Source organism: Melitaea cinxia, chromosome 7 (genome assembly GCF_905220565.1).
Source record: "Melitaea cinxia chromosome 7, ilMelCinx1.1, whole genome shotgun sequence".
Classification (NCBI taxonomy): Eukaryota; Metazoa; Arthropoda; class Insecta; order Lepidoptera; family Nymphalidae; genus Melitaea; species Melitaea cinxia.
This window is the reverse complement of record NC_059400.1, coordinates 9620250-9639784: the sequence shown is the minus strand read 5'-3', so window position 1 is coordinate 9639784 and position 19535 is coordinate 9620250. Positions and strand designations below refer to the sequence as shown.

The window sequence follows — 19535 nt, the reverse complement described above, 5'->3', positions numbered from 1 at the left end:
TTATATTCGTTTTTGTGATTTAATTTTTAGTGAAGACGGTAGGTCGTTTATTAATTTTGGTATTTGATATTGTAGTAGTTGTTTGCCATAAAGATTATTCTAACTCGATACTTTTATATATTGTTTTCGAATGTTTACGCGCATTTTACTCATTTAATGAAACAACTTTTTCTTCTTTCTTCTTCAACTTTTTCTTTTCGATACTTTTAATTCAACTTAAGACGCACTACGAGTTTGGTAGGTACGCCCGATGACATGTTGATGTTCACCGTTATGAAATTGTTCAAGCAGTAATATTTATTTAACCTGATCATATATTGGTACAATTATAAAAGGGCGCATGGTAATCATTTTTGTAATAGGTTTTAATTTTTTTAGATACTATAGCTTTCATAATTCTTATTTGCAAATTATATATTGTATCAAGGTTTGATTTACAAGTCTACTATAGCTACTCAGACCGGAAAAATATAATTATTTCGCCTAAAACTTTATATAGGTTTAATAGAATTTTATATGGATTTTTTCTTGAAATTGTAGATATTTTAGCAAATATAAACATAGCATTATTTATTAAAATAATAATGTCGTCAATTTTACTTTTTGTTTATTCATGAAATAGATTTTACGAAATTCCTTGATTGTACCAACAACAATGACTCCGGCGTAAGACAGGAAGGAAGTAACAATATATTTCATATAATCGTAAATCAAATGTTTTCTGATTAGGAAGTATATCGCACCGCGTGTGTGATATATCATAATGGGAAACCCTAAGTAGAAGGTTGTTCCGCGGTAAAGGTTACTATAAAGTTCTCTTATTGACAGCGCTTGATCTTATTTTAGTTATCAAAATGCAGAGCCCGAGTAGAGTCGCCCATATAGCCGTTATTCTAGTGTGCTTCAGGTGGAAGATATTTTATTAATCTTAAAAATAAATTATTAATACAGTGCCGTATCATATCGAAGCTATATTTGTTTTGATAAAAACGTGTCTTATTTAATTTTATATATTAAATAATAATATATTTCTAAATTTGTAATTTTTATTAGCTTTTAAAATATTGTGATATTGGTTGTGTATACTTGTGATATTGGTTGTGTATACATACGTATTATCACTAAAGCGATAGTGTACGCGTGTGTCAATGTTTAGTTTATATGTCGTTATTACAAACTAAACTAATCGCTTTTATCTCACAAGTCTATTGTGCTAGCTGTTAATCTTGTCAATTTTCATTTTACCACGCAAACTATTTTGTAGTGATACTTTAATCCGTGACACAATTTTAATGATAGACGGTATGAAGAGTTACTTTGATTTTACTCACTTATTAGATAATAAGTAAGGTTTTCCGAATTATAAAGACAGATTATTGTCACGCTTTATCACACGTTATCAAGCGTTGTAATAAGACTGGTTAAATAAACAAGCAAGTATTCTTAATAATAAAAGTGAAATTAATAAAGGATTCGTTAGTTCTATAATGAGACGCAACATTCGATTAAGATTATCATTAATAAATTTTTATTAAGGATTTATATCTCACCTAACTTTAATGCTGCATTTTAAGTCCCACAAAATTATTGGGACTCGTTTCATTTAAAATAAATATCTTTGTGACTTCATTTCAGCCTTTTGTGTTTAACAAGAGGAGTGAACACGTTAGTAAACGGTAATGGGTTGAGCAACTACACGTTTCCAGACAATTTTATGTTTGGAGTCGCAACGGCTGCATATCAAGTAGAAGGTGCTTGGAACGAAGATGGTAAGTGATTTACTTAATTAGATTTACGGAAGTTTAATTTCAAACAACAATGCTAGCATAATATATTCGTATATAAATTTGCATAACATTTTTATGCCATTTTTTTCTTACTGTTTATAGTGACACATATTCTTTTTCATTTTGGATTTGTGTATTTATGCAAATTAACCTGTTTCACAAGATGTAGGATGTACATAGGTATGACGAATTTTAATACATAATTACGGTGCCGTTAAATTCGTCATAATAGTGATAGTGACGCGATGTATGAGAAACTTTGATAAGGTTTCCAAGAACAAGATTTGTTTTTTCGAATGTCATTGTTAGCTGTGTGGTTATGGCAGTAAAGAATATAGCTACCCCCTATCTTCCCGTGGGTATCGTAAGAGGCGACTAAGGGGTAACACAGTTCCACTACCACCTCGGAACTTAAAAAGGCAACCGATGGCGGAATAACCATCCAACTGCTGGCTTTGAAATACACAGGCCGAAGACGCAGCGTCTTCGGTGTTTTTTGTTTTGTTGTACAAAGTATCAACATACAATCAACACAATCAATTTTGTATATTCATAGTTTGCAGACCAGAAAATAACATTTTCTATACTTGCGTAGGCTATTATTAAGTTAGATAAGATACTCACATAGAGTACATCAGAAAGACATTTTTAAATATATACGTGAATAATATAACAGATATAATTCTTTTTTATTCTTAGTAATAATCGCTGAATAAGATCATAAATATACCAAATCAAAAAAAAAAAATCTCAACGAAAACTTACGTGAAGAATATTCGTGTATATACGAAATAAAAAATGGTAATTTCTAACCGTATTTCTTAACTTTACGGAAAAATTACAATCGATTTAAGAATTTATATAAGCTTAGTAATCTGACAAAGACTAATCTTAATACAAACTCAGATTAAAATCGAAATAATTCTGCTTTAGAGTAACCTGTTTTATAAGAACTAGTACCATTACATCGTTAAAATTTATCTATCAAAACCCTAACAGTATCAAATACCTGAATGGAAATGAAATCCTCACTGAAATTAATTCAGACATATAATATAATCTATTACTCGTACAAGGGCTGGTATTAGCGAATAACAAGATCTGTCTGAGTACAGATACTTGTTAAATAATACAGGAATTTCTACAATTACTGATCACGTTGTTATAATGATAACACGGTAATATAACTAGGTATAATTAAAGATAATTTATTTGTTTTTTTAATCTGTATAAATCTTTTTTCATTAAATCGAGCAAGTAGCTACTTACTGTCTTACTTACTCAGTAACTCATTCACTTAAAACTATTCATATTCAGTCTCCAAAGTCTAAAATTGTTTAATAGAACTCTCTCTAGATAGTTGATAAGTTAGGTTTTTGTCACTGCATTTTTTTATATTTAATAATAAGTAATATATTACTAGAAAACTTTATTGATAATTTGTTTTTGAGAATGTGAAAAAAGAAAGCAATCTCTAAAAGAGACGTAAACGGATTTCATACTGATTTATGCTCTTAGATTGGATAACGACATTCTTAGCAAAAAATAAATAAAAACACTTATTGTTTTCCTCGTTTGTCCTAGCAGGATATGCTTATTTTACAGAATGTCTATTCTTAAAAACAGTCTACGTTACGATAAGATAGAAAAATTATTTATGCTTTTTTTATTATTATTAACAATTTTCTGCTATATATTTATATACATCTGTATAGAAATCGTCTTTGCATGTCATACTTTTAAAGTAAATTAAGTAATTAATATAATATAAAAAATTGTATCTATTACTAATTTGTGCAATTTTCAAAGTGGAATCGCCTTAATTTGTTAAAATAGTAATTAAAAACATTCAAGTTAGTTTCTACTTATGATAAGTTTTAACCAAACGTCGAAAACTATTAGGTCTGCTGAGCTAAAACTTTGCATATTAAGATCCTGAGACTTGTGTAACTTTGAGGTCATTTAAACTTAACTGGCCACGGCGAAATTAAAATTGAACGTGGTAAGAGTTCTACACTACATAAATGTATCAATCAAAATGTAATAAACATTAAATAAGCTGACTTTAAAAGTGCCATAATTTTGTTCCTTTATTGAACCTCCCGATTTTGTTATATTTTTGTAAATAGAAAAAAAATACTGATTTTTAGACTATTTTTTAAAATAAGTCGACTAAAATTAACACTTTGTTTCATTCCTTTCCTGTCCCGTAAGTTCCATAGATCCAGGGTTTCTAATAATTCACATTGTTACAGGAAAAGGTGAAAGTATATGGGACACCTATTTGCATAAACATCCGAATTATACACTAGACCACTCCAACGGTGACGTCGCTGCCGATTCTTATCACAAATATAAACAAGACATAACAATAATTAAAAGTCTAGGAGTCAAATATTACAGGATATCATTGTCATGGACAAGGTAACGATTAACAAGCTTATCAATAATTTCAATTACATCATATCTCTTAATAATAATATCTAAACATTAATCAACAACAGAGTCATTTGTTCTGTATATATCATTAAATAAAACTGCAATCATAAATATTTAATGAAGTCTATATAATTATGTAAATAAAGATATTTAACGTTTTATGATTAATTAATAAAATTGAATAGTAAATTGCCAATACCATACACATACAATTTTACCAAAAATAATACGCAAAGTATAAAATCTATCCAGAACTAAAACCAGGTCACTGCGACATTTTGTGTAACATTGAATACAATGGTTTCCGCTTTTAAGGTACACAATGGAGTGTACAGCTTTTTTTTTCTATTTACGGTGCAGGACTTCTTGAATTTGTAAATGTAACTTGCTTTTCCTGGCTACTCTACCAGCATAGTAATATCTTTAAATAAGATATTTGAGCATTCATCCCCTATTTAAATATTCATTGCGGCATTTAGGCTAAAATGAAATTGAAATTTTAAAACGAATATTATATTACGAACAATGTTTTCATTACAGATTTAAATAATTGTGTTTGCTCGCAAACGAAAAAAAACCGACTTCAATTACATCGAAAAGTAATACAACGTAGATCGACGAAAAAATAGTCAAGCAACTACGCGTTATCAAAGATTACTCAAAAAGTAGTTATCAGATCTCAATAAAATTTATATGTGACCACATGATAAACATCAGCTTTCGATTAAACTAAAAATTATTAAAATCAGTACACCCAGTAAAAAGTTATTGCGGATTTTCGAGAGTTTCCCTCGATTTATCTGGGATCCCATCATCAGATCCTGGTTTCCTTATCATGGTACCAAACTAAGGATATTCCCTTTCCAACAAAAAAATAATTATCAAAATCGGTGTATCCAGTAGAAAGTTATGCGGTATAATACAACGTAGGTCGACGAAAAAAGCGTCAAGTAAAAACGCATTATTAGATATAACTCGAAAAGTAGTTGTTAGATCTCAAATAAATTTAAATGGGACCAATTGGCACACACCACCTTTCGATTAAAACAAAATTTGTCAAAATCGGTCTACGCGGTCAAAAGTTCTGATGTAACATACATAAAAAAAAAAAAAAAAAAAAAAAAAAAATACAGTCGAATTGAGAACCTCCTCCTTTTTTGGAAGTCGGTTAAAAATGGTGGTAAAATCTTTTCTAATTTTCTCCCTAACAAAGATTGATCTTAGGTATTAATTAGAAAACAGTATTAAAAATGTAGTTTTAGTGCATTATTTTAAACTCTAATATACTAAATGTCGCAACACCATTACTATATCGTTTAAAATATATCAGCAACTACTGTTATCGCTATAATTTTCATAGTAGCACAGATTTATATATATTTTACATTTTCCCTCATTCCTTATAACCTGATACTGTAATATTTTATGAATTTATATATTAAAACTAGCTGAATCCGCAATACACATTAAAATATGGATAACGAATATGGACTCCGGGTTAATAAATTTATTGTAAGTAAAACGAGTGAATTGTCGTAATTACTATTACATTAACAATGTATTTATTCATAACAGATTGTTGCCTAACGGAACTGACAACTACATAAACAAAGCCGGTGTAAGATACTATCGCAGGTTCTTCGAAGAGATGTTAAAAGCAAAAATCACTCCCGTTGTCACACTTTTCCACTGGGATTTACCTACAGCTCTAATGGATTTAGGCGGGTGGACAAATCCAAAAGTAATAGATTATTTTGAAGATTACGCAAGAATAGCTTTTACGTTGTTCGGCGATATTGTCAAGACGTGGACAACTATGAATGAACTGCATCAGCATTGTTTCAACGTAAGTTTAACGTTTGTTATAAAGAAACCATTAATAAATATAATTTTATTAATTTTTATTTTTATTTGAAAACAAGACTTTGTTTTGCTTTGAATTAGACTTGATTCGTTTATATTTACCCGTGAGTTACATAATCCAATGACTGGAAGAAATATCGACACAACGTTTATTTCAAACTTATAATTCAATTTCTCGTTAGTAAAAATGACGATAATAAGAACAATTTTTTGGCACTAAAACATCATTCTTTGATACATGAGGGAGGTAATTATGTTTTTATTATCAATTAATATATAGACATTTAATACGATAAAATCAAAATTGATGTTAAAAGCTTGATTACATACATTTGTAAACTTGATTAAAATGCTACAGATTGTATTGTTACTGGAACAACAAAAACGCAGTTTTTGTTTTCGGCCATTATCATTTTTTTCTAATGTAAGTTATTTTTTTAAACTGATTTGTATAATTTGCATGCTTAAATATACTTTACAATTTGTTTTGACAGTCATATGGTGGCGATTATTTCGTGCCTGTGTTACAATCTCACGGAATTGGTGTTTATTTGTGTTCACACTACATGCTGTTGGGACACGCACGTGTTTATCACTTATATGATAAAGAGTTTCGGCCGAAGCAAAAAGGTATTATTAAGAACATTTCCTAACTAAAAACGATAAAGTAACATCCGTAAACAATAGTTGGGACGAAGTTCCTTACGGCAGGCTTGACATTTGGCTGGGCGACCGAACTGAAAAAAATGTGATACTATCGTTTTTTTATTTCACTAATAGTTTGAATTATTATTATTATTATTATTATTTTGTTTGATTTATTTTATTTTACGGTATTTTTTATTTTCTAAAATACTAAATTTCCAAATAAAAAAGTATTTAACTTTTATGTACTTAATTAAAAACCAATTAACAAAATTAAAAAAAGAATCAAGAACTAGAAAATATATATAAAATTCAACATTTTTTTTATTCAAATTGTGTTGCTTCTATACTATCCGAAGGAACTTCGTTTCTACCTGGTGTCCCATGACACCACATTTTTTTTTTAAACAGATCTTCTAGATTTCTTTTGCTAACGATTGCTGCTATTTTTATCATAGAACAAGGAAAAATATTATTACACGAGTGTAATTTTATATTTTTACCATAGATCAAGTAAAAAAAGGTAGATAACGCACCTAGAACAGAAAACTGAAGCCACTTTTTTAAAGATGTGTGAGTGAGTGAAGTGTTGACACCTTTTAAAAAAAGTCCCTAAATTTTTTATTAAACAATTAATTTAATATAGGTAAAATGGGTATGTGAAAATAAAAACCTGTTTATAGTTTTAAATAAATTTACTAAAAATAAAACAAAAAATCGGTAGAATAATAAAAAAATATATTCGTAAGATAATCGTATGAATGGATACTTCCTATCCCCTCTGTTTATCTCTTTTCAGTTTGCAGTCGGTTTTTTTTTTAACTATTTTTCTTAAACCTAGAATCCTTTATGTTGTATAAGTTTTTTAAATTTTTGTCGCTTAGAACTCAGAGTCATCGTCATTGTTTGCATTTTACTAATATAATAATAAATAATAATAATAAATATTTACACAATACACACACGGTCGTCTGTTCCTAAAGTAAGCAACTTAATGCTTGTGTTATAGGTTACAGCCGACTGGTATATAGCTACATATTTTTTTTTTCGATAAACATACTTATAAATAATACATATATAAATATATAAATAAATATTTATATTACACCCAGACTCGGGGTGGGAATCGAACCCACAACCCTCGGAGCAGAAAGCAGGGTCACTACAAACTGCGCCAACGGGCTAGTCGGGCTAGTAATATGATGTAGTCTTATGTTCAAATATTTTTCAATCACTAATCGTATTAAATTGACTTTATGCGCATGGCCAGCATAATCGTGGTCATTTTCTCAGTCTTACAGCCGCTACCCATTCACCTCTTATTAAAATATTCGTTGGAAACCTAAAACCATGAAATTTGATAGTAAAATATGGGTACCTAGTTTACTCAAAAATTGTAAAAAGTTAAAACATAAAACAAACGAGTTAATAATTCATAAATATATTTTGATTTTTTTATTTTCAATTTATGTAACATCAAAAATAACACGAGAAAAAAAAAACAATAACTATGTCTACTTTTTACTTCATTATTTTTCTGATTGCGTACAATTTAGTTACCTACATTTTGGGGTATTGAAAAAAAGAACTACTGACAACACTCCCGTGGTACGTCATTTCGTGACATTGAAATTATAAGTTCCGAATAACCTCAATATTATTTTGGAATAACAATAAATTTAAAGTTTTATATGTACTTACGTGTGAAACGATATTCCTTCAGATTTTTTGTTTACTTTGGTATTGTTTTTGCACCATTTAATCACACAAGACGGCATTTTATAAGCAAAGTTACTGTATGAAGCCTCGTGACATACTAACGAAAATGAGCGTAGTTTGATGCATATGTGTGCGTGAGCGCGTGTATTTACTTGAAGGAGCCGAGTTTTGTGGCTTCACTAACAACAAAGGCCGCGCATTATCTACTTTTTTTACTATATCTATGATTTTTACTAGCTGACTCAGCAAACGTTATCTTGACGCTGAACGCTATTAAAATAGGGGTTGGTGGTAGAAAGGTGAAAATTTAGGGTTGTATATATTTTTCAACGCCAAATCATAATAAAATAAAGAATGAATAAATTATCTGAAAATTAAAAAAAAATAGGGGTGGACTACCCTTAACATTTAGGGGGATAAAAATTAGATGTTGTTCGATTCTAAGACTTACCCAATATGCACACAAAATTTCATGAGAATCGGTCAAGCCGTTTAGAGGAGTTTAACTACAAACACCGCGACACGAGAATTTTATATATAATACTAGCTGTGCCCGCGGCTTCGCCCGCGTTGAAATCAGTGTGTCACAAAATTTTCCCGGCACACTTCCAGTTAAACTCTCATTATAATCGGCTTAGCCGTTTCGTAAACCTTCCTCTTGAACCGCATGAAAATCCGTTCAGTAGATTTTGAGGAATCGATCACATCGACTTTTGGGGACTTTGTTTTATAATACACTAACTGTTGCCCGCGACTACATCCGCGTGGTTATGAAGATATGCATTACTATTAAGATGTTTAACGCATTTTTTTTTATTTCAGTCACTTTAAATGCTTATCACATTGAGTAACTTTTTAAAAGGCACAATTTAGTATAATTTAATACTTGTTTTTATAAAACCTCTCTATACACCACATTTTTAGTTTTATTTTCAGGCTGTATATGTTTCATACAAACTATCAACCCCAATTAAACCCCCTTAGCGGTGGAATATCGCTAAATCTCTCTACTCTACTACTATTATCTACTAACTATAATCGACCTCCCTGCCAAATTTCATCTTTATCCATCCTAGATGGATGGATCTTCCAGCTGTTTTTGGGTTCTCGTGATGAGTGAGTCAGTGACCTTTCTCTTTTATATATATATAGATTACGATGTATTATTTGGACACCTCCTCACCATCTATAGAGCATACATTTTAAATTTCAGCTCTCTTACTTCAAAAACATAGGACTTTCATACAAACTTCCAACCCCCGTTTTATCCCCTTAGGGGTTTAATTTCGTAAAATCCATTCTTGGCGGATGTTTGCGACCTATAAAGAGCCTATCTGCCAAATTTCAAGTTTTTTAGGTGTTATAGTTTCGGAGATTTCGTGATGAGTGAGTCAACCTACCATCCCCCTTTTTAACCCCAAAAGGGAGTTGATTTCTAAAGATACATTATTTGGACACCTTTTCATCATTTATAGAGCATACATTTTAAATTTCAAGTCTCTTACTTCAAAAATATAAGACTTTCATACAAACTTCCAACCCCTGTTTTACCCCCTTAGGGGTCGAGTTTCGTAAAATTCCTTCTTAGCGGATGTCTACGCTCTATAAGGAACCTACTTGCCGAATTTCAAGTTTGTGGGTGTTATAGTTTTGGAGATTTCGTGATGAGTGAGTCAACCCACCATCCCCCGTTTTAACCCGAAAAGGGAGTTGATTTCTAAAGATACATTATTTGAACACCTTTTCATCATCTATAGAGCATATATTTTAAATTTCAAGTCTCTTACTTCAAAAACATAGGAGTTTCATTCAAACTTCCAACCCCCGTTTTAACCCCTTAGGGGTCGAATTTTGTAAAATCCGTTCTCAGCAAATGTTTACGCTCTATAAGAAACCTACCAGCCAAATTTCAAGTTTATAGCTGTTATAGTTTCAGAGATTTTGTGATGTGGGAGTCAACCTACCATCCCCCGTTTTAACCCCAAAAAGGAGTTGATTTCTAAAAATACATTATTTCTACACCTTCTCACCATCTAAAGAGCGTATATTTTAAATTTCAAGTCTCTTACTTCAAAAACATAGGACTTTCATACAAACTTCCAACCCCCGTTTTACCCCCTTAGGGGTCGAGTTTCGTAAAATCCGTTCTTAGCGGATGCCTACGTCTTATAAGGAACCTACCTGCCAAATTTCAAGTTTGTAGGTGTTATAGTTTCGGAGATTTCGTGATGAGTGAGTGACCTTTCGCTTTTATATACAGGGTGGCCGATCACTTGACGTCATAAAAAAAAATTTAGGTCCGGTATGTTGTGGGGTATCCGAATCACCCCCATGTATGTTACGCGATTTTTTATAGTTTAGGAGTTATGAATTTTTTTCGATTTTATGAGAAATTTCGACTTGACCATCTTAAAAAATTTCTAAAAAAAAAAGAAAAATTTTTTTTAGAGTTTTATTTTTTGCAACTGAATTCGCATAAGTTGTACTTTTATGCATAAAATAATCAGCTTCGTAGCTTTGATGAAAGTTATGAAAATGTTGGTCTAAAGTCAAAAATATACGTTCCGTGAATTAGGACTTAAATTTTCAACTTTAAATTAAAAATCTAAACAGGTGACCTTATGATTTCTTAGTTAGTCTTAAAAATGCGCCAGACTCTCAGCTTTCATAATAATAATAAAAAATCCGTACTTAATATGGAAAATTTGGCTAAAATCGGTCTTCAAAGACAGCAAGGTGGAGAATTCTTAAAATTAGCCTATTGATTAAAAAAAGTTTTTTATCATTCCTAAGGCTAATTAATGATTAGAAAATGCTGGAAACCTATTGTGTTGGTTGGATAAGAAAAGTTTTAGGCTTTTAAGTAAGAACAAGATCATAATGTTAAAATATTTTAATATTTTTAAAATTTATAATAAATTTTCAACGTGGCCACCTCCAGAAACAATACACATTCTATACCGTCGTAAAAAACGGCAAATTTTACCCGCAATAACAATGGGCTGAAAGGATAAGAAACTATATTGCTATCTCCCTCACTCTCGGTGGCATAAGAGGCCGATCGCAACCGATCAAAGCTAGTTCGTTAGTTACTGATCTCAGTTGTGGTCACATTGTGTTTACTGCTACTTGTGTCACCATTCGTTATTTCATTGCTGCTGAAGATGGCCACGTTGAACATTTATTATAAATTTAAAAAATATTAAATGATTTTAACATTATGATCTTGTTCTTACTTAAAAGCCTAAAACTTTTCTTATCCAACCAACACAATAGGTTTCCAGCATTTTCTAATCATTAATTAGCCTTAGGAATGATAAAAAACTTTTTTTAATCAATAGGCTAATTTTAAGAATTCTCCACCTTGCTGTCTTTGAAGACCGATTTTAGCCAAATTTTCCATATTAAGTACGGCTTTTTTATTATTATTATGAAAGCTGAGAGTCTGGCGCATTTTTAAGACTAACTAAGAAATCATAAGGTCACCTGTTTAGATTTTTAATTTAAAGTTGAAAATTTAAGTCCTAATTCACGGAACGTATATTTTTGACTTTAGACCAACATTTTCATAACTTTCATCAAAGCTACGAAGCTGATTATTTTATGCATAAAAGTACAACTTATGCGAATTCAGTTGCAAAAAATAAAACTCTAAAAAAAATTTTTCTTTTTTTTTTTAGAAATTTTTTAAGATGGTCAAGTCGAAATTTCTCATAAAATCGAAAAAAATTCATAACTCCTAAACTATAAAAAATCGCGTAACATACATGGGGGTGATTCGGATACCCCACAACATACCGGACCTAAATTTTTTTTTATGACGTCAAGTGATCGGCCACCCTGTATATTAGAGATTATTCTTAAATGCGGTAAAGGAAAATATTAACGTCTTTTCTTGGAAATTACATAACCATTGTATATGTCACAAACCATAGTGCATATCGTACCACTATTATGTAATCATGCGCGCTCCTCCAGCTGAAGTTTAACCGTCAATATTGCGTACTGTACATGTGATATTCACGTTATATAACCTATTAATCCTATTTTATCATGGGAAAGCTGGCGTTATTTAGTTTTTATGACTAGAATTGTCACTGCTATTATTTTAACAGACTTAAAAAATAGGAGTTTTTTGAATTCGACCGTATTTTGTTTTTTGTACTGATTTTGAGGATGCTTTTTTTATCGAAAGCTGGTGCTTTTCACGTAATTCCATTTAAATTTGATCGAGATCTAGCGTGCACTTTTTGAATTATCCCTAATAACTCGTATTCAGTTGACTGTTTTACTGACTACCTAATTATGGACTGCGTCGTATTACGTTGATATAAGTGAAGTCGCTTTTATTTCGTTTGCGAGCCAAAACAATTATCTTTTAACAATAAAACAGTAATTTTTATATTCGAACCTAGCTTTTTGCTAAAATTTTTTAATTTAATGCACTTACTATTCTCGTATCATATAATTACACCATTAATTGTGTTTTTATTTATTTATACGCAGGTAAAATAGGAGTAACTTTAGATGCGTTTTATGCGGAACCAAAAGACAGCAATAAAAAAGAAGACCGGGAGGCCGCAGAACGTTATTTGCAAATGCGTGTAAGTATAACATTTAAAGAAAATATCTAGTTGAAAATTACTTTGACCATTTATTTAGTTGACGACGCGTTGGCGCAGCGGTCACAGCACTAGTTTGCGGCTGTTGCGCTTGCGGTTGCGGGTTCGATCCCCGCACATGACAAACACATTGGCCATACACATGTTGCCATGGTCTGGGTGTTTGTGCAGTTCTTGTGGGTTTCTGTTACTCATAGTAGGGAATATATCCGCCAACCCACATTGGAGCAGCGTGGTGGATTAAATTTGACGACGTGTTGGCTATATTTATTTATGGCGCCGACCCGCATTGGAAAAGCGTGGTGGATTAAGCTCGGATCCTTTTCGTATGCCCAACATTGGAATACTAAAGGCTAAAGCGATTTATTTAGTCACTAGTCTTCCGCCAGCAGCCTCGCAGCTCGTTTTTTTTTTTGAGTTTTCCTCCGTTTAAATATAGCCTATGTCACATAGTAATAACGTAGCATTACATTGGTGGAAGAATTTTTAACGTCGGTTCTAAGTTTTTAGTTTTTCAAACAACCAAAAAATCAACTCTTTCATTTTTCTTAGAAGTATAGAATAAGTTTTTTTTTTTTTTTTGTAATTGCAGTTAGGGTTATTTGCCCATCCAATTTATTCAGAAGAAGGTGATTACCCGAAAATGGTTCGCGAAATAATCGATAAGAAGAGCGAACGTCAAGGATATCCAAGATCACGTTTACCGTATTTTACACCTAAAGAAGTAAGTAAATTACTTCTACTTCTACTAACTTGACTGTTAGATATTATTAATTCACTGATATATACTTATATTTAGTTACATTTTATTTAACTACTGAACTGTTTAATAGCGTCCAGGTATCACAAAAAACAACAAATATTAGAATATGTATGTTTACGAACATTGCGCTGACGGGAGAGTATGAAATTTCGCACACTTATCGCTTATACAGAGAAGAAGTACAAAATACTAATTTTTTTTTAATTATGCACAAAAATACATGAAATCAATAAATAAAAAAACATTACAAACACTTCCAAGTATTTCACATACACGCGCATATATACTCTTTTGTTTATTGTTAGTCTGTGGTCAAATTGAAAATAGATTACAGATTAATTAATTATAGTCAAATTTCGACCACTAGGCCATCACTATTTTTTATTAAAGTTTGATGAATTTGGGTTAAAATCCCTTCCGAACTTTTCAAACAAGTTATAATTTCTTTTTCAATATATCGCCTAAAATTCCATGATCAGCTTCCCCTGTTCCTGTGTAGGAATAAATCACAAACGTAATGAATAAGTTTTTCTTCATGCGTTACAAATTGTTGATTGCGTATTGCATTAGGTTTGATATACAATAGTTATTTAGTCATTCGAATAAAATAATTTTTATAATGTGTTTTTCAGGTCGCCATGCTACGCGGTTCGTCCGATTTCTTTGGTCTGAATCATTACACGACATACATAATGTCCCCTTCTGAAATGGAACCTACTTGGAAAATTCCCTCTGCAGACCATGATACAGGTGTTAAGATAGAGCAACATCCCGATTGGCCTATTCCAGGAGCCGGGTGGTTATCGGTATGTTTTTAATACGTATAATTATATTTTGTACCCTTCTTGCGTGACCGTTCAGAGAATTTTTTTAGTGTGTGGAAGTTTGTAATCTAAAAGTAGACAATATAATAGCTTACCATAATGTACAAGTATGTTTATAATAAAATTAAAATTAAATTAAAAATTCATCGAATTTTTATCGCATATTTTGACAATGAAATTTCATACAATATAACTGCTTAACAAGTGCTTATTGTACAAATCGATGAAGGAGTTACGTTTAAAATTAGTGGGTACTTCTATATTACACCTTACTTATAAAATTCTCGTGTCACAATGTTAGTTACAATACTCCTCTGAAACAGCTGGACCGATTTTTATGAAATTTTGTGTGCACATCGGGTAGGACTGAGAATCGGCCAACATCTATTTTTCATACTCCTAAGTTATAAGGGTGGGGGGGTGTTGTTAAGTGGATTTATTATAACATATATGGCAAAACAACGTTTGCGCGGTGAGGTAGTATGTTATAAATTAGCAAATGTAACGTAAATCAGTTGGTAGGTACATTTTATCGTCAAGTAACTTAGAAAACGATAGTTTGTTGTCTAAATCAATAAAGGTAAAAGCCATATGAATCTATTTACACGTTTTGACGTTTCGATCATAAAATATTTAACAAATCGTAAGCGAGTTATACGTTTGATGTCCTTATTTACTCGCGCTGACATGTGTGGGTCTTGCCTTTTATACTATAGTTTTCCCTGATGTGAAATAGCTTAATGTTATGTAGCCTGTCGCTTTTTTTACTAGGTTGGCAAACAAGCGTACTTATTACAGGAAAAGAAGGCTACATGCGAGCAGTAGCTCTGATCTTCTGTAATATATAATTATGTATAATCAAGGTTAAAATCATGTCATGGATTTGTATTAATTTTATTTATTTATATAAACAACTACATACAAACGCACATGTAAAAAATATGTACATAAAAAAATACATTAACGAAGAAGAATATTAGGCTTCAACCTGTAATATCCAACTGCTGGGCATAGGCCTCTTTCCCCATGTAGAAGAAGGATCAGATCTTAATCCACCAAGCTGTTTCAATGCGGGTTGGCAGATATATTCCCTAATATAAGTAACGATCGCTATTAGATGTACATAATAACAACTGGGACCGATGACTTACGTGCTCTCCGAGGCACGGTGGAGAGACCCACAATGACTGCACAAACGTCGTTGCGCCAACGCAATCAAATTATCAATCAAAGAAGAATATTAATACTGGCATTTATATTTATTGTCATTTGCTCATTGATAGAAACAACTTTATTTATCAGGCATATAATCAACTTTATCTGTTTGTTTACAATCGATCTTGATATAAAGTAACCGATTTTAATTACTTCTTCTCTTTAAGTTTCATTATCGACTGACAAAATTGGCCGTAAGACAACGTTCTATAGCTACGACTATTGCTAGTACAGCAACCATAAATATTCATACGGATGATACATCATGGGACTTCCAGTTATATTGCATAGGGTGCTTTGCTCCTTCCGGCGTCATAAAATATCCCGGTTACTGCCCTGTTTAAGCATGTTAATTTTAACTGATACAGGACGCAGTAGGAAATATCCTACTTAAAATCTGGGGCAGTCCGACAGGCGAAGTACCTCGAACTTATAGAAGATCACAGATAATAATACTTCTTTCAAGCAGTGTTGTCTTTCTGTGGTGAGTTAAGTGACCAAAGCTCCTGGGGAAATTGGAGGTTAGGTCGTAAACACTAATAATACTCATTATGGGTTGATTTATAATCCACGACAATATATTTATCACAATAATTCTATAAGAAATATTAACTTTCATTATACATATAGTTACTACCTAAGTACCTACATATCTAGGAGTATGTATTGTATATCAAACGGTACGCAATGAATACGAGTATGTAGGTAAGCACTACAAGCTTATTTAACCTCCTACAAGACATTAAATGTGCAACCAATCTAAATAGCGTAAGTTATTACAGCTATAAAGCAAATTTGTCTATTCAGAATAAATAAACGGCCAGAAAAATATAACGCTTGACGCTTCAGCCTGTTATATCCCTCTACTGGTCGTAGGCCTCTTTCTCCATGTAGGACAAGGTGTAAAAAATATATAAAAATAACACACATAGCGCAAAAATCGTATATAAAAATATTAATATCAGAATATCGACGTAAAATATCAATACGTATCAACATAAATATATGTATATCAACACGTAGATAATAACTCGCCGGTGGAAAAAACGCCAATTGTTGTCTAATATACCTTTTACAAACTGTTATTTTATTGACACCAATAAGCTTACAAAGCAATAAAATTACGAACTATATTAACCGGAAGTTTTTATAATATTCTCATATAACATGTGATTTTCAAAGCATATTTTTTGTTTTAGTTCTATCCTCCAGGCTTCCGGAAATTACTAAATTGGATAACGAAAAATTATGGAACTAAGGTACCAATTGTAGTAACTGAAAATGGTGTATCTGATTTCGGCGGGCTCACAGACTACGTCCGAGTATCATATTACAACAAATATATGTACCAGATGTTGTTAGCAATGCACGAAGATGGTTGTAATATTGCTGGCTATTTTGCATGGACACTTATGGATGATTTTGAATGGGGTGACGGATACAAGTAAGTGCTGCTATTATTTTATGAAACTACCTCGGAACCTCACGATTTTGATTACTGCTCATGATAAACATTTGTATACGCCAGGCAGTTATTTGTCATGGTCTGGGTGTTTGTAATTCTATGTGTGTGTGTGTGTGTGTGTGTGTGTTTTCGATGCTCGATATATAGATGTCATATTATTGGGGACTATTAAGTGTGTAAAGTGTCCTCTGTAATAATACAGTATAAAACGAAACACGTAATTATTATTTATTACACAACTTACTTTAGAAGCCAAATTTCACACGTAAGACCCATTGTCATTTGTCTTAATTTATAATAAAATATTATAAAAAATTGATAGAAGATAAATATCTTCAGTTCAAATAAAATATTATCGGGTAAATTTATATCTTACAGTATTACGTATATGTATGGAATAATTACTAGACAAACGTGACTCACGAACTCAATCTTTGCCATTTATACAAAAAAAAAAAGATAAATAAATAAATGCCTCACATTCAACGGCTTCCACTAGGATTTAGAACACAGACACCCAGATCACTGCAAAGATCTATATGGCCAATAAAAAATGTATGTTATGTGCAAGGAACCCACAACCGCCAACGCACAGTCATATAGGTCAGTGACCGCTGTGAGGTCTGTGAACGCTGCGCTAACGCATCGTCTCTCTGAAAATAACCCAATTGTATATTTGTACTCGATTACACAGAAGTATGTACTGCATAAACACCCGGTCGTTAGTTGGAAAATTGTATGGCCAGTAGAACTGATTGTCATGAGCATGAATGGAACCCGCGACTGTCATATTCCACGCCATGCCAATGCTATGTATTGTATAATAATAGTTTAACTTTACTATTATTTTCTTTTTAAATTAAAAATGAAATCTAATAATACAGTATATAACCATATATTTATATCTTTCTTTCAGAGTTAAATTTGGTCTCTTCCACGTAGATTTCGAGAGCCCAGATAAGACCAGAACACCAAAACTATCGGCTCTAAATTACCGTGAGATCGTGCGCACAAGACGAATTAATTTTAACTTTATAAAAATACCATCGTATTACAAATATGATGATTTATAACATGAATAAACATTGTTGTTGAGTAATGTAAGTTAATAAAACTATTAATTAATATTTATTCTAAATATAAGCATGTAATAGAAATAAATTGTTATATTTTAAATTTTGTTTTATTTATCTTATTAAGAAAGAAGGGATGTGGGGCTTAATCGGTATAAAATTATGTTGGTAAAATCGTTTAATAAAAACCGGCCAAGTGCGAGTCGGACTCGCGTATCGAGGGTTCCGTACAAATATTATTAAAAATATTTTATTTTATGATATAACTAAAATTTTATGTTATTCGCAATTTTTTTTTTTTTATCTATTCTATAAGACGTTGCTTCGTACTAAATTTCAAGATTCTTTGTTCAAGGGAAGGATCCTATAGGTTTTGATTTCCTTGCGAGTGTTGAAAATTTGCAGTACAAACGGCTGTATCTTTTGATTGCCTTGCCCTTAGAAGTTTGGTTTTTTTTTCTCAGCTTCAAGAGACAGTAGACTTGAGTATTTGACTTGAATTTCGCCAGGTTCTTGACAGACAGACGGCAACGAAGTGATCCTATAAGGGTTCCGTATTTTTTCTTTTAATGTATGGAACCCTAGATACGAATATAAAGTGACACTGAGCTTACAAAAAACTCTCTTAAATTAAAATGTATATATAAATATTATAAAAATAAAATCGATGAAATAAATAAGGTTTCCATTTTGAGTTATAGAAATTAAAATATTTTTATATCATATTTCATATTAGTACGTATCAACGTAAGGGTGTTTAATGTAAAGGAGCTAAAGTTATCTATTATAGGTACTATTATATTATTTTTCGTGTAATTAAATTGAGGTCAGAATATGTGTCCTACCTAAAAAGGTGACGCGCATTTCGAGGCTTTTTCTTACTATTGACGTTGACAAGATATTGTCATGCTAAAGAGAAAAACTTGATGGTTTTATTATATACTAGCTGTGCCCGCGGCTTCGCCTGCATTGAAATCAGTGTGTCACAAAGTTTTGCTGGCAAACTTCCAGTGAAACTCTCATCAAAATCGTCTTAGCCGTTCCGTAAACCTTCCTCTTGAACCGCATGAAAATCCGTTCGGTAGATTTTGAGGAAATCGATCACATACACTTTTGGGGG

At 31.7% G+C, this 19535-nt stretch overlaps 1 protein-coding gene across 1 annotated transcript; it reads left to right on the top strand.

Annotated features, from left to right (window-relative positions):
- The first annotated feature begins 842 nt into the window (after positions 1-842).
- On the top strand, positions 843-18518 carry LOC123654983 (myrosinase 1-like). The gene is made up of 10 exons (XM_045590834.1): positions 843-907; positions 1636-1769; positions 4043-4211; positions 5802-6072; positions 6584-6719; positions 12960-13057; positions 13668-13799; positions 14471-14644; positions 17077-17321; positions 18259-18518. The coding sequence occupies exons 1-10, from the start codon at positions 855-857 to the stop codon at positions 18413-18415; spliced, it is 1569 nt and encodes a 522-aa protein (XP_045446790.1). The 5' UTR covers positions 843-854; the 3' UTR covers positions 18416-18518.
- Positions 18519-19535: the final 1017 nt, after the last annotated feature.